The 25796-nt window shown below is 38.0% G+C and overlaps 2 protein-coding genes across 20 annotated transcripts in view; one reads left to right on the forward strand and one right to left on the reverse strand.

The window, feature by feature from the left end:
• Positions 1–12541, reverse strand: part of NEK1 (NIMA related kinase 1) — a 326908-nt gene extending 314367 nt beyond the window's left edge. For 10 of the 14 annotated variants that reach the window (XM_064585280.1, XM_064585270.1, XM_064585277.1 and 7 more), the window contains exons 1-5: positions 12381–12539; positions 11940–12067; positions 4591–4649; positions 2936–3084; positions 2409–2505 (exon numbers count right to left, since the gene is read on the reverse strand). In XM_064585280.1, the coding sequence (XP_064441350.1) occupies positions 2409–2505; positions 2936–3084; positions 4591–4615 (271 nt within the window). In that variant the 5' untranslated portion in view covers positions 4616–4649; positions 11940–12067; positions 12381–12539. Of the gene's footprint in view, positions 1–2408; positions 2506–2935; positions 3085–4590; positions 4650–11939; positions 12068–12380 lie in introns of all 14 variants that reach the window. The other 4 variants (XM_064585272.1, XM_064585271.1, XM_064585275.1 and 1 more) reach the window with 4 other exon arrangements.
• A 9094-nt stretch (positions 12542–21635) lies between these two features.
• CLCN3 (chloride voltage-gated channel 3) overlaps positions 21636–25796 on the forward strand; it is a 91016-nt gene continuing 86855 nt past the window's right edge. For 2 of the 6 annotated variants that reach the window (XM_064585284.1, XM_064585285.1), the window contains exon 1: positions 22002–22533. The gene's annotated coding sequence lies outside the window, so the exon portion shown is untranslated. Of the gene's footprint in view, positions 21774–22001; positions 22534–25796 lie in introns of those variants that run through there. The other 4 variants (XM_064585286.1, XM_045880142.3, XM_064585288.1 and 1 more) reach the window with 4 other exon arrangements.

Genomic DNA, 25796 nt, shown 5'->3' on the forward strand with positions numbered 1-25796 from the left:
AAATAGAGTACCTTATGACATAATCTGTTAACTGATCCATATTTTTTTTAAGTATGTTCTACTTTAGTACGTACCTAGTTAATCTGGGAATGAGTATACTTTTGCTCTAATTCAGATTCTATGTGATTTGACCCTAAAAGAATCATTTAAACTATCTACTACTTTCAATCTAAATTATCTTTCTGCTACTGGCTGGAGTGCTTAATTGTGATTATCAAGAGGAAATTGTGTTGCTGGAACACAATCAAGACAAGGAGGACTATTACTGGAACTCCGTAGATTCACTGAGGTTCCTCTTTTACTCTCTTGCCAAATAGCCATTATTAATGAAAAACTGTAACAAATATAGTACTCTTAAAGACTCAGATCCTGCAGTGATAAAGGTTTGGGTTATTCCACTAGGCAAAACAGAACACACCCAGCCAAGATGCTGCAGAGGGCAAAGGAGAACAAGGAATTGGTTGTAGAAGGAGAAAAAACTGATTATAAACTTAGAACTCATAAGCAGCTGGAAACTCAGGAGCTGAAAAAGCTATTCTTTTTTTTCTTCCCACCCCCATTGTCTTAAATAAACATTAATGGTGTCAAATTAAATATATATATATATACACACACACATAGTATAGAAACACACACACGTAATATATATACACATATAGTATACATATACGTATAGAGTATATACGTACATATGGTACATATGTACACATACACTACATATATACATATACTATATATATATAGATATAAATGTATACATACATACTTTGTTTTGTAATGTGTAGAGATTTATGATATTATGACTTCAAAAGGTCTTCAAAAAACCATCTTGATCTGTCTTTAGAGAAGCTTTATCTTAGTTCCTGCATTACTAAATATAATGGTATATATTTTCAAAACAGCATTTTAAGCTATGACATTTTAAGAACCTGAGAACACTTTCAACATACCTCACTACTATGAAAATGAGGTATACAGGATAACAAAAATGAGTAGGATCCTTTCTAAAGATCAGAACATTTTCTTAGTGGCAGTAGTGGTAGCCCTTAAAAGAAATTTAATTTAAAATGACGTAAACTACTGTTCTTGTTTTGTCCAAATTCTTATACTTAACCACATTGCTTCTTTTTTTTTTTTAAGATTTTATTTATTTATTCATGAGAGAGAGAGAGAGGCAGAGGGAGAAGCAGGCTCCCAAGGAGCAGGGAGCCCGATGCGGGACTCAATCCCAGGACCCTGAGATCATGACCTGAGCCGAAGGCAGACGCTTAACCATCTGAGCCACCCAGGCGCCCACCACATTGCTTCTTTTTAAGCAATCATAGTAACAGTGAGCCAAAATAAAATTACACATGGGCAGTGTGGTGTAGTGTTAGGTAGAAGCTAGACCTAAGCAGTGGAAGGAATGCCCTAAGGCAGACTCCCAATCCTTGAAGGGGAATGACAGATAAGAGCTGGAGGCAAGGACGGTGATAAATCAGCTACACATTAAAAAGCCTGGGGCACAACATCTGACCTTGTGGCTTCCAAGACCTTGGGGCTGACAAACTAAAGAGCCACAGGTGCAGAACAAGCGCTCTCCTCTGCCACCTTTGCCCCTGGGTAACCCCTAGACTCATAATGCATTTGAATTGTGGGTACAGCCCCACCGGATGGAGAAAGGCTGCCCAGACCTTTCCGTACAAACCTTGTAGGGCCAAAAACTCCACCTCCCAATCCATGGGAGGAGTCTCCCAAATGACTGAAAACAGACTCCATTAGAGACCACCCACAGTACATCGCAGCTTCTCCCAACCCACAGAGATGCAACAAATATCCAGTCACAAAACAACATAGGGTAGGTTCCAACTGGTGGAACCTGCTGCTCTCCCATCTTGACAGTGTACATGCACTTTTTTTTTTTAAGATTTTATTTATTTATTTGACAGAAAGAGAGAGAGCAAGCACGAGCAAGAGTGAGCACAAGCAGGGGAAGCAGCAGAGGCAGAGGGAGAAGCAGACTCCCCGCTGAGCAGGGAGCCTGATGTAGGGATCGATCCCAAGACTCTGGGATCATGACCTGAACCAAAGGCAGATGCTTAATCAACTGAGCCACCCAGGCGCCCCTGTACATTCATTTTAATAAACTGCTTTGTGCTTGCTACTTTCCTTCTAGCTGTCTTTTTAGATCACAGATTACCACGCAAATCTTCTCATGGGGAATCCAAGGACTGAGACCTCCATTCACACAATGCATACTCTCCCACCAGTAACATCTCTATTACCCTAGGATCAAGCTGATACTCATATGCATAGGTACTGAAGCAAAAATGATATACTTTTCTCCCTGAAAATACATCATAAGTAAAATATCCAAAAGCTGTCACATGGCTTAGTTCTTTTGAACTCTCTTGCAAAATTTATCTGACCTTCAAATGATTCTCTATACTGGACAATATTTGGATGCTTCATGTTTGCCAATACTGCAACTTCTCTCCTTGATTCTTCCCTTTCTTTACTGGACATCTTAAATGGGAGAGAAAAAGAAAATATTAAATTAGACCATCAATAGACAATCTGAAAGTCCATCAATAAGAGAGTAGTTTAAAAACAACAGTACCAATAAAGCACAGTCAAAATAACAAAATAAAGACAGAAGTTAAAAAGAATAAGTTGAATCCACAAGTAAAAACTTTTTAAGATGTTCAAACTAGGTTAAGTTACAGAACAGTAGGTGTATTTTTTTAAAACACTTAAATACATAAACACAAGCACACAGCATAGAAAAAAATCTGCAAGGATATACAGACTATTCTAAAATTAGTGGTTCTCTCTGGGATTATGGTAGCCTTCCACTTTACATTATGCAATGCCATATTTTTTTTTTAATTCTCTAACAATAAGCCCTATTGAAATCAGTGTATTAGTTCAATAACCAAACAAAAAATATACTTACTCTTGAGATGTTAATTTCCTTGATAACATATTGCCTGCCATCTTCCGTAGATTTAACAAGAATGGCTTTTCCAAATGAACCTTCTCCAATCTTCTGTAGTCTAACATACTTTTCCATGATTCTTTTTCTAAAGCATCTTAACAGATATACTAGACATTAAAAAAAGTAACAGTTAACAGAGATAAAACATGTCTTCCATAACAATTATAATGTTTAATTCAATCCTAATTCCCTAGTGATTTGCTTACTTAAAAACATTTTAAAAAAACGATGATTGCTTAAAAAGAAGCAATGTGGTTTAAAATCTCTACTCAATATTAAATGAACTTTATCCAATTTTACTCATGTGACAGTTATAACTAAAAAGAGAAAAACAATGACATTTCAATTTTATAAGAATGCTTTGGAAAGTCAGATACTGTATATACTTAATGTATATGGAGAGAGACAAACTTTTTCCTATGTGAATTAATTAGCAGCATTACTTTAGTATCTCCAATAAGAATACATTTCCCAAAGTTATTTAACTAATCCTCTTATTAGACATTTAAATTGTTTACATTGTCTGCTATTACAAAAGAACTTTAGATAAAATTTCTGTACATACATTTTTATGTACTTATTGTAAGGATCTCCTTAGGATAAATTATTTGTCCAAAGAATATGCACATGTTAAAATTCAGGAACATAGAGCTTAACTGTCTTACAGAAATGTCTACCAACTTACATTCTAACCAGCAGTATATAAAAGTGCCTGTTCCTAGAGAGCCTTTTAACACTGGTTATTATTTATTAATCTTGGAGAAGCCATAAAGGGTAGTAGTTAACAAGTACTAAAACCTTAGAGTCAGGAAGCCTGGATTTAAATCCTGACTCTCGCTTTTTTGTTATACGACACTGGACAAGTTACTCAGCTTTATGTGCCTTAGTTTGTTAACCTGTAAAATGTGGGTAACAATAGTACACACTCATAGAACTGGTGGGAGGATTAATTTCAGTATTACACTGTAGAACAGTGCCTGGCACACAGTGAGCACTGTGTCACTATTTGTTGCTATTGTTACTTATTACAATCAACAGAGAAATGGTGCCTCATTTTTTATTTCTTTTGCTTATCAGTTAATTTGAAAAATTCTTCCACATTTATTGAACATTTGTATTCTTTTTTGACCTATTCATGTTTTCTGTTCATTTTCTATTCAAAGTCTTTTTATTAATTTGTAAAAGTCCCCTCTTTAATGAAGATGTTAGCCCTCCTCTGTCAAAAATATTTTTTCCTTATATGCTATCTGCCTTTCAATTTTATTTAAATACAAAAATTTATTTTGCTATTATTTTGATATTAATTAAACATGTTATTAGTCTTTATATTTCTCCTTTTGGTATCATAATTATATCCTTACTGTACCAAGATATTTGATAAAGGCCATAGTAACTTTAGCAATAGTTAATTTCAGGAGAATAATGGGTGGGGACAGAAGCCAGAGCCTAAAAGCTAGTTAGTGAAAGCTTAAAAAGTCAAAGAGAAGGAGGAGGGAAAGAGAGTGATATGGTCACAAGACAATCATTAGCACTGCCTATTGACAAGACTGCCCTTATTGTGGAGATACATTAATTCACTATATTAATTTAAAACTAATAAATATTTAATTTACCTAACTTGCTCTCTTCTATCTTCATTCACATCAAGCAGCTTTCTATGTATGATTCCCTTCTAGGAGAAAATGGGCTTGTCATGAAGGCCATAATAAAATTTCTGTGACAGTTTACCATATTTCTCATTAACAAATTAAATTAACAAATTAACAAATTAAATTACAAATTAAATTAACAAATTAAATTAAAATTAACAAACCCATGTTCTCATTTCATCCATCAATACTAAATTTGTTTAATTTTACTTTGCCTCTAAAATATGATCTAATCTCCTTAAATGACAAAATTTATATTCAGGGCCTGTAAGACCAAAGTCCAGAACCCAGCCTCTGGTAAAATCAATTGGATAATTATGCCTTAGGAAATTTTGTGGGAAAGAGCCTTCTTCTACCTTAGAAAACCTAATAACCATATTGCATTTCATATTTCTGTAAGATAGGACAAGACTTTAGCAATTTAAAGAGAAATAAGAAACTAACTATTACAATAGCAATACAGCACCATTAGTGAGTTAAAATTCAGGAACATAGTCATTCCAAACATACATACTCTCCTCTCAAATCCAAGTTTGGTCAACTGGCATAATATAATGGCTATCTGGGTACCAGCCAGAATGTAATGATTTCTCCAGGACACGAGTATATTACATTATCAAGCTATTTAGAAAAAAATATCAAGATAAACTCATCTTAGAAAACTAAATTTCATAAATCAAATTACATTAAATAATAACCATATAATGAGATTTCACAACCATCATTATTCTGTGACTGCTGCCAAGAAAAAGAAACAAAATTAGTCAATTTGGCTCTGCCTCAAAATTTAGTTGCCAATTCCTTTCCAGGGACCACACTAATGAAATGGAAGCTCCAAGAGTCTCTAGTACTGCACTCTACTGCCTACCACATTACTGATCATTGTGGTTCTGACAACTCAGTATAGGAAACCTACTGCCCCTGGTAGTGAAGAAGGATGACTCTAATTGCCATTAAATGATGTCAGTGCAGAAAGCTTTCTGAATAAAAGACATGTGGTAAATGAGTTTCAGAGAAACTCACAACTCCTCCTTTTCTGCAGAGTCTACACTAGACTAATGTAGTACACTGGAGGAAGTGAAGGGGAAAACGGAAAGATAGAGTACATTCAGTGTCTTACAACATATTTAACCGACCTACTTATTTTCTAGTCATGAGACTCCTCAGCTGAATTACAATCCTAAAAGATTTTTCAAACCAAATGAAAAACAGTGACAAAATGTACTATAGGCTTATACATCCACAATCATCATAACGTACAACTGAAGGAACAATCTTGTTCTAATTTCATATTTGTAATAAACTGAAAATACGAGTGTTTGTCCTTTTATGCTTCAGTTTCCAACATCAAATGAAAATCACATACCAACTTGACAGTATTCTTAAGGTCTCTAACAATTATATCAACTTAATCTCTATAATATTAAAGACATTTCAAAGCATAGAATCAAAGACATTTTTGACATTTGAGCTTTCCAGAGAGTTATGTGATACAATAAATAAAGCAATGGATTTGGAAGAGAAAGTTACATGACCAAGAAGCAAACCACCTGACTTCTCTGCACCTTGGCTCCTTCATCTGAAAACACTAACAATTTAAACATAATGCTATCTTCAGGGCTCTACCAACTCTAATAGTCTGTGATGCAAAGAGACGAAAATAAGAGTTGAGTAGATCAGAAAATAGGAAACTTCAACATGGTTTAGAATTGTACCATTAGTCACAAAGAGTAGGAATGACAGAGAGATATAGCCAAAGCCTTTCCTTTAGAGAAATCAAAAGACACAAAAGTAATTTCTTCAGCCTGTATCTTTAAAAAGTCAAAAAATAAAGTGCAATTTAGAGTTAAACATATTAAACTGAACCTCTACTTCTTCTACCTCTACTTCTTCCCTAAACCTAACACAACTTTAAAGAGATCAAAAAGGCAGAACAGGAGAGTAAGCAACAGCAATAAATTTCCGGAAGCTGACAAACCTAAGAATAAGTAGCAACTGACTTAGGAGACTAGAGAAAACAGTACTATAACCCAGCAGTGGCAAATAGGTCAATTTCCACTACAGACTAGTTCAATAATTAGAATAAGGTGCTTCCGAGATTAAGGATAATATCAGAACTAAAACAGAATTGGCTGAAAGACTATATAATACACAGTTAGACACACAGTTTGCCTCCTCTACTTCTCCCAGTCACGTGACTGTCCCTCTCTCCTGTTGGCAAAAGACTAGAGTTGTCTCTAGATTGGTGATACCAACACAGCTGAGAATGGTACCATATAAATATGGGAGATTAAGTGAAGGCTGACATAATAAATGGTTCCAGGGCGCCTGGGTGGCTCAGTCGGTTAAGCAACTGCCTTCGGCTCAGGTCATGATCCTGGAGTCCCGGGATCGAGTCCCGCATCGGGCTCCCTGCTCGGCGGGGAGCCTGCTTCTCCCTCTGACCCTCCCCCCTCTCATGAGCTCTCTCTCTCTCTCATTCTGTCTCAAATAAATAAAAATCTTTAAAAAATAATAATAATAATAATAAATGGTTCCAATCATGATGCTGTAGCTCATTATCAGACCATCCCACTTCCCAAAACAATCAAAAACACTAAGTAAAATATATAAATGACAGAAATTGAGGGTTTATAATCCTTGAGAGGTAGGAAAATACTAGTGAGTTTCACATCCATCCCAGCCTTCTCCCTGAAGACATTTTCAAACTGCGGCATAGCACGATGGAGCTTAAGTAGAAAGCAGCAATCTTATTGAGCTGAGGAGAGAGAAGTCAGAGTTAAAGGCTGCCAAAATCCTAGAGAGAAGGAAAAAGAACAGGAAAAGCCCCAGATTCTGTATATAAACTTTTCTCCCATCAGTTAGCCCATTCCTAAATTGTGCATACAAAGAGCAAGACTAAAACACACTAGTCCTAACAAAGCCTAACACCATTCCTTGACAGGATCAAGGAAGGTGATCTGCTGATACTCCCATCAACCTGCCAGAATAAAACATAACAGTTTTTTGGAAGATACATGTTCCAGAGCCTCTATGACTTTATTTACAATATCCAGCATCCAGTCAAAAATTACAAGGCATTAAAAAACAAAAAAAACTAAATAACCAAGACCAAAAGAAACAACAGAAATAGAATCACAGGGGCACCTGGGTGGCTCAGTCGTTGAGCGTCTGCTTTTGGCTCAGGTCATGATCCCAGAGTCCTGGGATCGGGCCTGCATCGGGCTCCCTGTTCCTCGGGAGGCCTGCTTCTCCCTCTCCCACCCCCACCCAACTTGTGTTCCCTCACTCGCTGTGTCTCTCTCTGTCAAATAAATAAAATCTTAAAAAAATAAAATAAAGAAACAGAATCACAAATGACAAATATGGAGCTATCAGTAAAGGATTTTAAATAGCCCTAAGTAATATGTTCAAGAAAAGAAGAGGAAAAGATGAACAAAAGTGATTTTCTTAAAGATGGAGAACTTCAACAAAAAACTGACATTTATTTTTAAAAATTAAATGAACATTCTAGAAATGAAATATAAGATATATGAAATTAAAAAGGCATTGCATGGGTTTTACAGCAGTCAGGATACAGCAGAAGACAGGACTGTTAACCTGGAAAATGAACCAACAGAAAATATTCAAGAAAGAACAAAAACACACTCACAAAAAAGAAAAACAGGTGGAAAGATTTAATATAAGAAAGATTTTAATTCTTAGTCTCTACATTTAATTCTGCCCTATTAAAAACACAATCTTTGTGGGTGACAGTGACTAGACAAGCTGATTTGAAGTTAATATGAGAAAAAAAGAATAGTCAGAGAAATACTGAAAAAAGAAAAGAAAAAGACCAATGAAGGAAGACTTTTCTACTCAATATCAAGACACATTATAAAGCTACAATAATTATGAAATTGACAGGCAATCATTGAAGGTCCAGAAACAAATCAAAAACATTTTTGGGAGTGCCTGGGTGGCTCACTCAGTTAAGCATCTGCCTTCGGCTCAAGTCATGATCCCGGGGTCCTGGGATCGAGCCCCATGTCGGGCTCCCTGTTCAGTGGGAAGTCTGCTTCTCTCTCTCCCCTCTGCCCCCTCTCCCCTAGTGTTCTCTCTCAAATAAATAAATAAAATCTTAAAAAAAAAAAAAAAATTGGGGGGGGGCACCTGGGTGGCTCATTCAGTTAAGCGTTTGACTCTTGATTTTGGCTCAGATCATAATCTCAGGGTCATGAGATCGAGCCCCACATCTGGCTCCATGCTGGTTGTGAAGGCTGCTTAGGATTCTCCCACTCCCTCTCCCTCTCTCTCTCTCTCTCCCAAAAAAACAAAAACAAAACACCATATTTTTAACTTGGTGGATGACCATGGTGATATTTCAAATTGGTGGGGAAAAGTTAGATTTTGAAATAAATAGTATTTAGACAACTAGGAAGTAATATGGAAAAGAAAAACTTAAACCCATTTTCTTCACTTTACTGAGGATCAGTACAAATTCTAGATGATAAACTACTTAAATGTAAGAAAAAAAATAGCAATAAAACATGGGAGGATGACTTTTATAATCTTAGAGCAGGGCAGCTGAGTATGACACAAACCCAAAAAGCCTTAAGGTATTAATACAACTACATAAAAAACATGTATAAAAGGGGTGCCTGGGTGGCTCAGTCAGTTAAGTGTCCAACTCTTGATCTTGGCTCAGGTCTCAATCCCAGGGTTGTGAGTTCAAGCCCCACGCTGGGCCCATGCTGGCATGGAGCCTACTTAAAAAAGAAAAAAATCATGTATAGCAAAAGCTAGTATAAGTCAAAATTCAAATGACAAAAAGGAAAAAAATATATATATGTATTAGTTCATATCACCAAGGGCTCATTTTTCTAATAAATAAAACATTCCCACATAATCATAGGACCCAAAAAAATCTAAAAAAAATAAACAATGGATATGAAGTTACAAGTTAACAACAAAAAGGAATGTAATTAATATTAAAATGTGCAAAAGTACCCAATCTCTTGTAAAGAGAAATACAATTTTAAAGTACGGGATAAATTTTATGTTATGTATATTTTACCTTGATAAAAAAAAGTACAAGTGACAGCATTTTTCACCATTCAGAATGGCAAAATTCAAGAAGTTTGTTACTGTACTATGTTGGAGGGGAATATAAGGAAACAGAATATGGTGAGAATACAAATACTAGAGATACAAATACTAGGGAAAATAAAATTCCATAATATCTACCAAAATTGTCAGTGTCCACTTTGATCCAGCAATTCCATTTTTAGGAATCTACCCTGTAAGTATTTCCAAACATATGAAAATGATACATACACAAAGTTTCCCTGTGCAGCACTGTCTGAATTGGTAAAATGTAAATACCCATAAGCAAATCAAAAAGAAGCAACATTTATATTGATATGGATAATTTCTAAGTACCAGAATCACAAACATAGCATACTATCATTTGTGTATTAAAAGGAAATATATATAGGTATATGCTTATACTTAATTTACTTATACATGTGAACTATATACTTATTTACTTATACATGTGAACATATGCAAATATATAAAACCTCTACATGTATACACATACATTGCTTGTGTATGTAACACCTCTGAAGGGATACACAGTAAACTGGTACACCACTGGCTGCCTTCAAGGAAGGGAACTCAGTAAGAGGAAGATTTTTTTAATCTTTTGTACCTTATGAATTTTAAGCCATATGAATGTATTATTTATTCAAAATAGTAAAATTTAAAAAGTAATAAATGCTGACAGAAAGAAGAAGAATGCTAGCTAAATCAATTTCTCCAGTTAAAATCCTTGGACAGTTCCCCATTCCCAAACTTCTAACCCTGACATTCAAAGTTTTCCTATATGGCATACTTCTTTTCAACTATGTCAACTATGCTCCACAAAAATATCTTAGCCTCTAGGCAGATTAGACATCTTTCCTTACATTTAACTAAAAAAATTTTTAAGCTACAATAAGCAATGTTTGACATAATAAAATTTGTGTACCAAATACGAAAAATGCCAGAGTACATGAGCAAAAACTATATCCCCTCCAATCTGGAACTTTAAATCTCTTCAGTTGTTTCAGCTATTTGATGGACAAATTTTCCTTAAGGGAAACATTGGTAGAGGAATGTCAATAGATTTCAAGAAGTCCCTATGGTACTGTCTGCAGCTACAATCCATACATATGGTTTCCCAAATATTAAGTAACGTTTGAATGGTGGGAGAGGGACATTTACCTTCTCGGTGAGTTAAGTCCTTGACTTATTTATTATTCAAAAAAGCAGAAAGCAAAAATGGGATTTCTATTAGACTTTCTTCAAAACATTTGTTTTTCCTCTCTGTAAGCCTATACAGACAACAATTAATGGTTTCCCTAATAGAAACTACCAACGTCTAAATAATTTATATTCATGAAATGGTGTCATGACCACAATTAGATTAGAAAGGAGAGATCAGAGAAAATGTACTTGGAACACAATGTGAATGTATTAAAATGACCTCAAAAAAACTGTGGCCAAGTTCCATAACCCTTACTAAACCCCTAATGCGTGACTCTTACTGGGTAAAAACCTGTTTTCCCACAAAAGAAGCTCCTTACCTTTCACCTAGAACAAAGAGCAATCTTAAATAAAACAGATCTGTGGATTTCAATACCAAACAAATCTAAACTAGAAACAAAAGGCTACTTCTCTCCATATTTGGCTCCCCTCCATCATCTCTACAATACTGCTGCATCATAAGAAAAGGCTATTATTAGCATATATTGGATATTACTTTTAATCCTGCATAAATACTTCTGATGTTACCATGGCAATAAAAAAATTTCTGCTTCTTGGGAGCAGAGCTTACGTTAGAGAATAAAAATTAGGCCTGTATAAAAAAAGTTATGATGAACTCTCAAAGTAGTACAACTTTTAACGCCTCTCATAGGGAAACTGTTTCAAATTATGTAAACTGAAATATAAGATTATAAACTAAGCAGTTAATTGCTACTCATTTTTAATTAAAATGTATGTCACTTAAAATCGGAGACAACATAAATGCAAAGTAAATGACTGCTTATCCATACCAAGATTTGTTATTTTAATTCCTTTATCACTATAGCTTTTTAACTAATGTCCACGGACTGCTTTGTAATGTATATTGTTCTTTAGAGAATTAACATTTTAGTGAGGTGGAAGTACTATTTTCTGTGCACTTAAAGTATCCCTGCAAGCTCTATATAAGTCGAAGCAAGGTCTCCTCATTTCCAATATGATTTTACTCTTTTGTATTATCATTGCTTCCCGCAAGTTCAACTCACCTCAACGACACAGGGCGTTAGTCGGAATAACGGTCAGGATCAATAAGCAAGCATCCGCCTAGGTGTAGCAGCCTTCCTACGGCAGTTAATGAGGCAGAGGCACCATCCCGGATTTTGAAAACGACATCCTGAAAGAGAAACCAAGTCTATCTAACCTGCAGCAGCTCACAGGCCAGTTGAAGGAGGGTAATGAGACTCCCACTCCCGACACCAGACTTTGGCTGACCCCTCAGGCTTGACTTCTTCCCGCCTCCGGCAACGCCCCGTGAGACAGGTCCACACTACTCGGGGCAAACAAATTGGTTTCTGAGCCCCTTGGAAACGGCGGGCGGTGGCAGGGGGGAGTGCCCGGGTTACCGCCCCTGCAACTTCACAGAGGTTGTTGCTAGTGGCCTCGGCAGGATGGGGGTGGGGAGATGGCATTTGGGACTGGGAGGCTACCTGCCTGCCACGTCCTTCTGCCTCGCACGCCGGTACTGGACTCGGAGCTACGCGGAGAACTGCTTACGACTCGGAGCTGACGACTCCGCGCCCTAGCGCCCCCAAACCCTAGAGCGAATGCAGAGGAAGGGGGAGCGGCCGGCGCGTCACTGGCGCTGGCGTGTGACGTCAGCGCGCGGAAGCCGGCGCGCATTGGGGGGGGTGGGGGAGGAGGGGCGCGGAGGGGCGGAGCCAAGGCACCGCAGGTGGGAAATGATGCGGGAGAAGGAAAAGAGGAAAAGGAAAGAAAGGAGTAAGGCAGAGTTGAGGTCTAGAGCTCAGTAATATAAGCTGATTTTGAATAAAGCATTTTATAAATTTGTCCCACATATACTACACAGAGAAAGGGATTTTTTTTAACGTGAAGTCTGTTACTTAGGGATACCGCATTTTTGAAAGTAATTTTGCTTTAAAAAGCTAGCCTTTTTCTAGCACATTTTGGATGATCAAAGCAAGAAACTACTTTTAAGTATTGAAAACTTTTTAGAAGACTATAATGTGGCTTTCTACACCTTTACATCCAATGTGTGTATAAATTACTTGCCGGTATATTGAAAGATGGTTGAACTTCAAGGCAGGACTTGAAAAGATAAGAACAGATTTTCTTGTTTAAGGGATTAGGTCTATTGTCCTTAATAGCCCTATGGCTAAATTGCCTTACCTTGAGTACCTCTGAAATACTGGAGAATCCAAATTTGAAGCTGAAGGAGGATGATGGCTTGCCTACTACACAAGTTACACTCCAGGTTGTACCTGTTGTACATGTGATGTATGTAGCCCCCTGGAGTGTTCACAGATTTTGCCAGAAACCTCAGAGGTCAAAGATTCAGATCATTGCTTCAACGAAATCTGCTTCCTTCTCTCTCATCCTCTCTCCAACACACCAACACCCAAGACCTCTCTGAGTTTTTCCAGTTTTTGGTTTAACCATGCTTTTATAAGAAACACTTAAAAAGCAAAAAGAAAAAGAAAAAAAATTACTTTATTACTAGCGTGGAAATTGAAAGTTTTTGGCTTCTTTGCCAGAAGATGGCACTGCAAGTCATCTAACCTGGCAAACTGGAGAAAATCTGCTTTGGTTTATCTCTTCAATCTCCACCCAAGCAAAAGATTTGTTTTCTTCATTTTCTCATTTCTAGGCTAACCTCCTGTGACCCCTCCCACCCACAGTTAGTAGGAATTTTGGTGTCTGAATGCACAATAACTCTAGTGCTACCCACGTACTTTTGTACAGCAAAGCAACATAAGAATGTTGCCAATTGCCAATCTAAGTAAATTCTCTTTTGCTGCTTTCATGAAGAATGGCTAGTCAGATACCTCCTTAGGTCATTTTTCAGGCTCCTGTCATAGACTGTTGGTGGGAATATAAAATGCAACAGTCTTTGTAGAAGGTATGCTAGCAATATGCATATCCTTTTGACTTCTTTTGCCAATTCTGTAAATAGCACCATACAACATGCCACTCCCAGAGTGATAGAATTGCTGACAGAAGGGAATGGCTTAGGGGCGCCTGGGTGGTTCAGTCATTAAGTGTCTGCCTTCGGCTCAGGTCATGATCCCAGAGTCCTGGGATCGAGCCCCGCATCGGGCTCCCTGCTCAGCCAGGAGCCTGTTTCTCCCTCTCTTGCTCCCCCTGCTTGTGTTCCTCTCTCTAGCTGTCTCTCTCTGTCAAGTAAAAAATCTTAAAAAAAAAAAAAGAAGGGAATGGCTTATACAACCTCCATTCACTGGTAATCTCTGCCATTTGTTTCTCTGTACCTGCCAGGGTAGCAGCAAGACAAGTGAACAAGCAGTTCTAGACCTGGTTGGAAAAGATAAACTCTTACCACTGCAAGTTATTCTTTTTTCCCCTTCCCTGAAGGCTTAAAGATTTTGTTGGCTGGTTAGTGGGGAGGGAGTAAAGCTAATCTGAATATTGGTAGAGTTTTTGTTATTAATGCTTCAGCTCAGTTCTAATCAAAAGAAACTATAATTTCCAGTACAAGAACCTGATTTTATTCACATAACTTATTTTGCTATGCCTCCAAATATTTCCTATATGCAGAGGGCTTACTAATTTTTGCTTGTTTGGGTTTATTTTTTTTTCCAATTTTATTAAGATATCATTGACATACAACACTGTATAAGTTTAAGATGTACAGTTTAATGATTTAACTTACGTATATTATGAAATGGTTATCACAATAAGTTTAGTTAATATCCATGATTTCATATAAAGAAGAAAAAGTTGTTTCTCTCTTATAATGAGAACCTCTAGGATTTTTTCCCTTAACAACTTTCAAATATACTATACATCAGTCTTAACTATAGTCATGTTGTACATTATATTTCCAGTACTTAATTATCTTATAACTGAAAGTTTGTAGCTTTTGACACCTTTATCACATCCCCCCATGTACCCCACCCTACTGAGGCCTTTTTAAAATGCATACTAAGATCTGTGGTCAAAGATAAATTAAGCAACCAGAATAGGCAGAATAACGGCCACCCAGTTATGTCCCTGCCCCCAGTCCCTGGAATCTGTGAATATATTAGGTTACATGGCAAGTGGGAATTAAGGTTGCAGATGGAATTAAAGTTACTAATCAGCTGGCCTTAAAATAGGGAGATGATCCTCGATTATCCAGGTGGACCCAATGTAATCACAGGAGTCCTTAAAAGTGAAAGAGGAAGGCAAAAGAGTCAGAATCGGAGGGAAATGTGATTATGGAAAAAGTTTAGAATGATAGGTTATAAAGAGGACTCAACTCCGCTGTTGCTGGCTTTGAAGTTGCAAAAGACACAGAAATGGATTCTCCCCTAGAGCCTCTAGAAGGAGGCTAACACCTTTATTTTAGCTAGTGAGATTCGAGTTGAACTTCTAACCTACAGAACTCTAAGATAATAAATTTGTGTTGTTTCAAGCCACTAAATTCGTGGGAATTTGTTGCAATAGCATATTAATACAAACTCCTATTCTCTTAAGGTTCCAGGAGCAAAGTAGATCAGGCTGACAGGTAAATTATTTTTATTGCATAGGAAAAGCCCAAAGCTGGATCTGTAAAAACACCTTATTGGGAATTATCTCAGCCCAAGGAAGCTCCTTCTTAACCATCTTCCCTAAAGTAAAGAATCTGGTAAGAACCCCAATCAAACAGGATCCCTTCTGTAACACTTGCTGAGAAGAAATGAGATCAAGCTGGGAGTATTCACATTAGGACAAATAAAGAAAATGTTCAAGGGCTTTCATTGGTTATAGTCCTTACCATGTAGAACACCCAAGTCTGTTGAAGAGGAGATTTACCACCACTAGATTCTTCTAACAAAAATACTGAAGGAATTTTGGAGAAGGTTCTTCCCCAGATGGAATCTATTGTTATATCACCAAAATATCATGTAGGACATTGTTTAGATAGATCACCCCATGTCTAAAGTACTGGTTCTGGGGTGCCTGGGTGGCTCAGTTGTTAAGCATCTGCCTTCGGCTCAGGACATGGTCCCAGGGTTCTGGGATTGAGTCCCACGTTGGGCTCCCTTCTCAGCGGGAAGCCTGCTTCTCCCTCTCCCACTCCCCCTGCTTGTGTTCCCTCTCTCGCTGTGTCTCTCTCTGTCAAATAAATAAATAAAATCTTTTTTTAAAAAAAAGTACTGGTTCTAACTGAATGCTGCTTATTAACTGGGAATAATTAGGAATATGCATGTTTAGGCCTAAACCTGGAATAATTAAAACAATTTCTGACAATGGAGCCTAAGCAAGAGTATTTTTTGAAGCCCCCTAGGTGCTTTTGATGCAAAGTGAAGTTTGAGAACTGCTGACAAGATGGCTGTATGTTAGAAATCATGGATTTCAAAATAAACACATTCCTGTAAAGAAATAAGGTAGTGCACAGTATAAACAATATTACAGAGAACAAAATGTGCAAGTCAACTCATTCTTGCCCACTTCCAAGAGATCCTTAGGATAATCCCCCATGTAGGAACTAATACACTACCATAAAAGGATTTAGGATTTATTTATAAAAGGATCATAGAAAGCAGATATGATTGATTAATAGCCTGTGACTATTATCTACTATTCTCAGAATCTCTGTGCTCCTTCCCAAAATTAGGCTACATATCTGCAGTGAGAGAAGAAAACATCTAATGTCTGTAAATCTCTGGTAAAATGTGTCCAACAGTGTTCTAAGTAAAATAATATTGTGCTTGGATATTACCATGGTTCCATGAACTCTACCTTGAATAAAGTAATGAAAGAGTCATAAGAAGTTTGACTATATTGTAAACACCCCCATCATCACCATGGGCACAATACCAACTCTGTAGCCCAGAACTGTACTGTTTGAGAATATTCAATTCTGCCCTGGAAAAAAAGAAATAGGATGGACAAAACTCATGTGTTAAGCACAGATAAAGTTACTAACCTGTGACATATGGGGGATAGATAAAGTCAGCAGGGCATATACTTGTGAACATAGGTAGAAAAGGCCAGAAAGACCAAGAGATGCCTAATATTAATGAAGCACTAAGCTTACAAGAGGAATCAAATGCTCATTGAGCACTATATATTCATGATACACTCAATATACACGAGACAGTCAACAATCATGGGTCTTAATTCTGCCCCCAGTGGTGACACTCATACTGTGTCCCACATGACCTTCTCCAAAGGTGCAAAACCTGCTCACCAGGTTAATTGACAAGCTATTGATGTGCCCAGGCACTCTTGTCCTTGCATCTCTTTGGTAAAGCCAGAGTGTCATTGGCTTAAGCATCTTCCGTCTCTGAACCTTTGCTCAAACATCAACTCTGGTCCTAATTACCTCACCATCAACAGGAAGGCTAATATGCCAAGAAGAGACACAGGACATAGGAGCATTGCATAACCACATGTTTCATATCATGGGTCTTTCCTCTCCACTTGTACCCTATCTTAAGTGTGTTAATTTTTTCCCCCTATGCTTCTCATGGTATGTTAGCCTTTCTGTGACCTCTGGGATAGCTTGTCTGGTAGTATATTTGGGGGATATCATTATATTAAGGTGATTTCCCACATAACACCAAGCAGTTAATATTTGGATATTACTGGGACTGTGTGTTATAAAGAACTTTAAAACAGTGAACCTCTTTTGTCCAATATCCTATAATTTTTAACTCTGCACTCAAAAAAATACCAGTGTAGAATTTTCTGGCAACAAGGGGGAGAATCCTTAATTTTGACAGGTCCTAAGATATGTCCTTTGAAGAATTTTTAATCTTTAGGTTCTCCATATAAACCCGATTAACAATTTTTGGAATATTCACTGTAATAGAGTACAGTTTTTTTTAATTACAAGAAGCTAAATTTCTTGATCCTACAAAGGTCACTTGAGTGGCCCTCTGATTACTGTGTATGTTGGGTGACTAGACCTCATTGTTCCAGGATTAGATAACAAGAATTTTGGAGTGTTTTGCCTGTTAAAGTGGCATAGCCTGAGATTCAGACTTATGGAAATATGTGTGAACTCCTAGCTATAATTTTACACAAGACCTAGTGACAGGGAAGAGTAAAGCGGATTGTGATATAGTTACACTGAAAGAAACGTGATTTGTGGGTTAGTGCCAGCACTGAATTGGGAAGTGAATATAGTGATTTGAGTCTATGACATTGTCAGCTGGTAGAAATGGATAAATGAGCCAAAAAAAGCTAGTGCTTTAGCCTATTAAAGCATAAAACCCTTTCAGGTGAGGGTAATACAAAGGGGATTTCTTTTTCTCCAAACAACAACAAAACAAAACAAAACACCAAAAAAAACCCCAAACGAAATACTGTATCAGGGAAGAAAGGAGCACTCTTTCATCACTTTTGGTAGGTGGCTGTACATTTGAGAACAGTGACTCAAATGTATCTTCCTTTATTCTTTTTGAACTGGAATGCCAGCAACTGTTATACCTGTCCCACCATTGTATTTTGGGAGTGTTGGAACCAGACAACTTAGCTCTTTAGTTTCACAGGTCCACCTATGAAGAGTTAATAGATTACAACCAGGAGTCTCATCTTCATCTGATTTGGAAGAGATTTTGGAGTTTGAGCTGATGATATTTAGATTAAGATGAGGTTTTGTACTTCAAGCTGATGCTGTATTGGGATGAGACTAAGCAGACTCTTGGAAAAGGGTGAATGTATTTTACCTGTAAATGATCAGGGGCTAGAGTGTGGACTGTGGTAGGCAGAATTCTGAGATGGCCTCGAGCTTCCCATACCCTGATGTACACACCTGGTATAATTGCCTCTCCACAGTGTGGGCCTGTGAATACAGGGATTTCACTTCCATTATAAGGTTATTAATCAATTGACTTTGAATTAATAAAAAATTAGATTATGATGGGTGGGATTGACCTAATTATGTGACCCCTAAAAAGAAGTCAGAGAGATTCAAGAGAAATTCTCCCGCTGGCTTTGAAGACAGGTAAGCTGCTGTGTGGTGAGAGGGCCATGGAGTTAGGAATTGAGGATGGTCTCTAGGAGCTAAGAGCAATCCTGGTCAATAACTAGTAAGAAAGCAGGGACCTCAGTCCTGCAACCACAAATATATTATCCCAGGACCCTAATTAAAACCCTTTTCTGTTATATGCAGCTATCAAAAAGGAGTTGAATCTAGAATGTTGATATTAATGCTTATTGAGTGCTATGTGCCTTCAAGATCCAAGATATATATGTAAGTCAGATATTCATTACTGTCTTATACTAGAGGGCCCAAGAACTGTACATAGTCAAAAGCACTGGTGTGTAATACACAGTTTAATAAAAATTTGGTAGGGAAGCAAAGTATACAGTTCTCTTGAACATCCCCCTGTAAAACACTTGATGGCAAACTCTTCTCCAACACTTTACTCCAACCCTTCTCTGGGGCAACCTGGCTCTTTTTCTTCCCTTTTCCCTCTCAAAAGGAGAACAAAGTCCTCTTACTTCATGCCAAGCAGCTTCATGTGCTTCCCTGAATTCTAGGAACCAGCTGATACACATCTAGGGTCTTTTACCCTATACAGTTATCAAAATGTTTGGCCAAGTCAAGGCAGGCATCTCTCAACAGGGCTTCTGGTGAATAATGTTTCCTCCGTCTTTTTATATGTATAATATCTTTGTATATGCCTAGAAAGTTCCTGGAAAGTTACCCAAGACATACTTAATACTATTTTTTTTTTTTGTGGACAGTAACACTAAGGTTGGTCAGGTTGTGCAGGACATCAACTTTCAATTTGTATTTTCTGTACTGTTTCAAAATGTTTAAAGTCATTGTATTAGCTTACTAAGGCTGCTGTAACAAAGTAACACAAACTGAGGAGCTTAAAACAACAATTTATTTTCTCAGTGCTGGAGTCTAGAAATCTGAAAATTAAGGTGTCAGTAAGGTTGCACTCTCTTCCAGGGCTCCAGGGAAGAATGCTCCCTCGTTTCTTCCAGCTTCTAGTAGCCCCAATTGTTCTTTAGCTTTTGACAGCCTAACTCCATTCTCTGCCTCCATCTTCACATAGCCATCCTTCTGTCTTTGTGTCTCTTCACTTCTTGTAAGGCCACTAATTATACTGAATTAGTCCATCCTAATGACCTTACCTTGAGCACATCTGTAAAGAACATATTTCCAAATGAAGTCATATTTATGGGGTGGGGAGACATAGTCAGCCTATAATAGCCCTGGCTAACTCTTAATTAAAAAAAAAACTTTAATGTGCAACATTCTATAAGACAATGTCCTTGGTCTCTTTAAAACATTAATATCATGAAAAATTGGGGGAGGAGCTATTGAGGATTAAGAGATTTAAGAAACATACACAAAATGCAATGCTTGAAACCCGATTGAATCCTGGTCTGAAAAAAAAAAGCTGCAAAGATTTAACAACTGGCAAAATTTAAATATGGACTGGTTATTAGATATCAGGTAATTATAGTTAATTTTCATAGTTGTGATAACGGTAGTGTTCTTGTGCTGGGGAAGTTGTTATTCTTAGGAGATGCATGTTGAATTATCTAAGGGTAAAGTATAATGTCTGCATCCTACTTTTCTCATGCTTCAGGGGAAAAAAATATCCCAGTATAGATGAAGCAAATATAGCAGAATTTTTGAATGTAGGTGACTGATCCTGTCATGCCCATGATATCAATGTCATATTCAGCTATTTTAAGTTTTTAGTATTTATCATATAAAGAAATGAAAAAACATCGCATATGGGTATGCAATGTACTATTCTTTCAAGTTTTGTGGACGTTTGGATATTTTTTCTTTTTTAAAAAAGATTTTATTTATTGCCTTGAGAGAGGGCGAGACAGCAGAGAGAGGAAGAAGCCAACTCTCCCCTCAGAAGAGAGCCCCCACATGGGGCTCAAGGTAGGCTGGATCCCAGGACCCTGAGATCATGACCTGAGCAGAAGGCAGACGCTTAACGACTGAGCCACCCAGGTGCCCCAAGGATATTTTCATAACAACCTTGGGAGAAAAACTACTTACAAACAAAACTTTCCAACCATCCCCAGTTACCAACGATAAAACAAACTTTTTAGCATAACTGACTTCTGCATCATCACCTCAATTCATTATCCCCATACTACATCTTGCACATTATATTCAAGTAAGGATGACACATAACTAACTTTAGATTTCTTCCTCCCTTGCCTGAGGTTTCCACCAGGTAGTTTGCTCCTTCCCCTGAGCCCCACCCCCCCATCTCCCGCGCCTCAATTTTTTTTCAAACTCCAGATCAGATGTCAACTCCTCTGTAAAGATTTCTTCCCACACTACACTTTCAGAAGAGTGCTCCTTTTCTTGAGCAGTCATTCATTACTGCACCAGAATATAAACCCCTTGAGCACGGGGGTCGGGTTTACTGAATTTTGGCTGGCACATGTTAATTTAATAAACGTTTCCTAAAGGTAAATAAATTCAATTCGGCCGTGTAGAATCCTCAAATTACATATTTTCCCCCAAACACTTAATTTCCAAGCATTAGTTTTGAAACTGCGTAATAGCTAAAATTGGATTATCAGTTTTCTCTGCATGTATGTTGGGCACATAACCCTCAACGACATATAAGGCGCGGTGAGCCCCGCTGCATCCCCTGCTGGCGACTTAGAAACACGGACATCATTTGGTGCTGAAGGCTATTTCTCTCGATCTGTTTTAGGAAGTAGCGCTCGTGGACCGCTGCTTTTGCCTTTCGCTTTCGGGGCCGAAGCTTGCCGGGATTTCACGCGCTGCTCTGGGTCTTCGTCCTGCCGGCGTGTAATCGGAGTTCGCGAGGACGCTGGGGACTGCGCGCGCCTGCGGCCTTCCGAGAATGTTTCCCCCAACGCGGCCGCCTCCTGTCCTGTCGCGAGGTCACCAGAGGGGCAAACAGCGGAGCGTGAGTGACGTGAGCTATAGGCCAGGGAGGGGTTTCACAGCCAGCGCGGCCCTTCAGGGCTGGCCAGCTCGCCTGGCTCCTCCTCCTGCTGCCCCAGCCCCGGCCCGCCCCCCGTTTCCACATTGCCCAATAGGCGCGTACGCGGCTCCAACCGCGGCCGGTGGAGGAGGTGTTCGGCGGCCAGACGCTGAGCGGCCGTTCACGTCAACGCGGTGACGTCACGCGTAGACGCACCTGTCGGGCTCCCTTCTCCTGCTGTTTCTCTTCCCCTTCCGTGGCTCGGGGCCGGTCTGGTCCGGAACCCACAGCCCCTTTTTCACAGTGCCTGTTCGCCCGCGGCCAGGAATTGGGCTGCGTAATGAGGGAGGAGGGTGTGGTGGGTTGAAAGGCATTCTACTTCATTTCCGAGTTGGAGCGTGGATTCAGTGTTAGTCTTTAAGAGGGAAGTGAGGTTGGAGATTTTTATTTTTTAATTTTGGGTGGAAGCAGTTGACTTTAGGGCCCTCCAAAGGAAGCGGATTTAACTTAATGCTGCTCCCGTGTTTGAAGGAGGACAAAAAAGGTCCCACCTGGCAAAATTTCCCTAACCTCTTTAGTAGAAAACCCAAGGTATCTTTTAAATTGCAGTAGTTTTTGTTGTGTCAAGCTTTCTTCAGGTGGAGCTCCCACGGTAGCTAGGTTTTTAGGTTTGAAACAGATGCAGAATCCAAAGGCAGCGCAAAAAACAGCCACCGATTTTGCTATGCCTCTGAGCTGCAAGGTGAGTTGCATTGTATGAGTGAAGATTCGTTAGCTGTCATGTTCACGGATTTTGGGTCAACTGTGATGCCAGGGCTCTCGTCTTGGTTTGTCTTATACCTACATGATGTCACACCTACACTGATTAGGTATATACCCTCGGACATTCTTTAAGATTTCGCCTATTTCCTTTAGGAACCGTCGAAGGACCTTTGAATAGAGTGGAAGTAGGTCCCAGGAAAAGATTAATATTGAACTCAGAGAGTGGGTTTTACTTTTGCTAAAATTGCCCAAATTTAAGTTAATATTCAGTTTTTCTATCTTTAGTCTAAATTTATGTGTATATCAAGACATAGTTTTGTATGTATGTGACATTTGTGTTTTGATCTTAAACTTGGATCAGAAACTACCTTAGAATCTCAAATTAATTTTGCATATAATAGGCTTTATTTGTATAGTATTTAAAACTGGAGCATTATACATATGTGTAAGATTTCTGAGATTTCTTTCTCTTTCAGAGGGAAAAAAACCCCTGCTATAAGAACTGAATCAACCTTTTTTTTTTTTTTTGGTAATTAGAAAGTTCAGTTCTGCAAACTAAACTTTTTTGAGCCATGCAGTTTAGTCACTGCAGCATCGTTGTGGCTTGTGTCATTGTTGAATCTTTTCAGAAATGCTTTGCTTTTCATCTCTGAACAGTTTAATTTAATTTACAAGATTCTTTTCTTGATGAGGTCTGTATGGAAATAGTTTAACTGATGTCAGTCAATTTTATGTGCCTTTGTGACTCACTAGAAAATACTATCTGTGTAGCTCAAGAGTACATATAAGAATCCTAATGTATATATTGTTGATTTTCATCTTAAAAGGTACTGCTGATTGTTGTTACATAGTGTGGCTTAAAAACCAGTTGTGTGACCTACAGATATTTTCTCAAATTGAGTATGCTTTTATGACCTCTGGTTGATAGGAACAGCCACCATTGGCAGAATCCATGCCATCGCCCTCCCACACCCTACCTCCCAGACTTTTCAAAGACTGATTCTTTGCTTGGAAAATGGGTCAAATGATTTTAAGAGGTCAATATAATATATAGTACTTATATCTTGGAAACTGTGTCTTAAGCATGTGTTTTCAATCATACATAGTTCATTAAGAATGTAAAAATCCAACTTGGTAATGGGTATATAGTTCAGGGGAACAGATTTCTTGAGGTTATGGTTTTATATTAATAAATTGGCTATTTTCCAAGTTGTGTTGGTGATAGGCTTTCCATTTCCTGTCCGGTGACATGTTGGTAATAATTTTCAGACCGCTCAGGAAGCCAGATTTGATCTCTGTGGTGGGTCAGATATCAAAGCAGTATTCTGTGGCATTTGGCCACTCTCACTGCTTTGTAGAACTTTCATCTGAGTTTCTAGTCAAACTTGTCTGCAGCGATCTAAAACATATGATGTAATAAGTGTTAATATTTATTGAGCAAGTTCTGTGGTTTTGGATCATTTCTAAGTGTTTTTTGTGGATTATCTCAATTATCACACCAACCCCAGGAAATTGGTATTTTGTTTTCCTATTATACAGATGTGGAAACTGAGGCACAGAGGATTTAATTAACTTGCCCAAGGTCTCAGTAAGTGTCACAACTGGCAGTATGATTTCAGAGCTCTTGCTCTTTTTTTTTTTTTTTAAAGATTTTATTTATTTATTCATGAGAGACAGAGAGAGAGAGAGAGAGAGAGGCAGAGGGAGAAGCAGGCTCCCAAGGAGCAGGGAGCCCGATGTGGGACTCGATCCCAGGACGCTGGGATCATGACCTGAGCCGAAGGCAGACGCTTAACCATCTGAGCCACCCAGGCGCCCGTCAGAGCTCTTGCTCTTAATGGCTGTGCTATATTTCATGTAAGACAGTCAAAATGTTAGAAGAAAAGTTAGGATGAGAGGTATGGCACCATAGGTTCATTTATTTTTCAATTATAAAAGTAATGTAAAATTACAGAAACTCTGGAAAATAAATTTTGAAACCTTCATTCTACTTTAATAAACTTTTTTTGTGTGTTTTCTCATACCCACATTCACACGTGTATAGAAACATTGTGGCTGTGATTCATTTTCTTTCTTTCTTTCTTTCTTTCTTTCTTTCTTTCTTTCTTTCTTTCTTTCTTTCTTTTAAGATTTTATTCATTTATTTGACACAGAGAGATACCGCGCGAGAGAGAACACATTTGATTTTTAAAGATGAATGTTCTTAAGTATAAAATGTAGGATCAACCCTGCAGGGAAACTGCCCATTTGCATTGCTGAAATACAGAGAGATTTGATCTGCATCTTTGACTGGAACCAGTTAAATAAGTATATTTTTTGCCCTTTTGAGAAGTATTCAAACAGTTTGTCTTGTACAATCATGAAAATTATTTCGTTTTCAAAGTGTAAGTCTTCCACATCATCTTTTTGTTGAATTATTGCTTAACTTTCTTTTTTCTTACAGTCTAAGCCTTATATTTGTATTTTTACTTTTGAAATTATCTAGTATTTAACTTCTGAATGGCTCCAAAAAATTTTATGAATCTAGGAAACTTTCTTCAGAGAAAACATCTACTTCTTTTAGAGGGTTATTCATTTAATACTTTTTTTTGAAGAAAAACATAAGCACAACTATTTGGACATGGAGCTAACTTAATAGAGATAAAATATCAAGTAATACTGCTTTGGGGAGAAATCAGTTTCATTATTGTCATATCTTGTATGTGGTGACGATTTGTATCAGAATAAATACTTTCTTACTACTGTGATGTTCTCACCTAAGTTTCGTGATGTTGTATGGGGTGGAGGGGTCATTCTTTGGTGAAATAAATTTGATAAGCTTTTTCTAAAATTTTTCACGAAGTTAGTGTTTACCCCACGTTTTCTCAAGAGCCTTTCCTATGCTGTTAGCCATTACAATTCTAGAATGGGGTATGCTGTATTACCCAAACTTACTTGACTCTGAAATCTTTTACTGGGCTTGTATTCTGTGCACATACTCATCTTCAAATATTTTTGTTGCCTTCTTGGCTCCATAGCTTGATTCATGTGAGTAGTTTTGCTTCAGTTAACTTCTCCCATGTCTGCCCCATAAAATCCCACTTATCTTTTAAGGTCAAACTCAAGTGTGTCTCTTCCAGAGAAGGCTTCTCACCATCAGTCACACTGGGATGAGAGCTCTTTTTTTTCGAGCTCTTATAACTACTGGTGTCTTCTGTGACATCTCTCATGTACTGCTTTTTATTATACGGCTATATATTACCT

The sequence above is a fragment of the Mirounga angustirostris genome, unplaced genomic scaffold (assembly GCF_029215605.1).
Source record: "Mirounga angustirostris isolate CCGP_5_RB_7025 unplaced genomic scaffold, mMirAng1.0.hap1 SCAF_2, whole genome shotgun sequence".
NCBI classification, from domain to species: Eukaryota; Metazoa; Chordata; class Mammalia; order Carnivora; family Phocidae; genus Mirounga; species Mirounga angustirostris.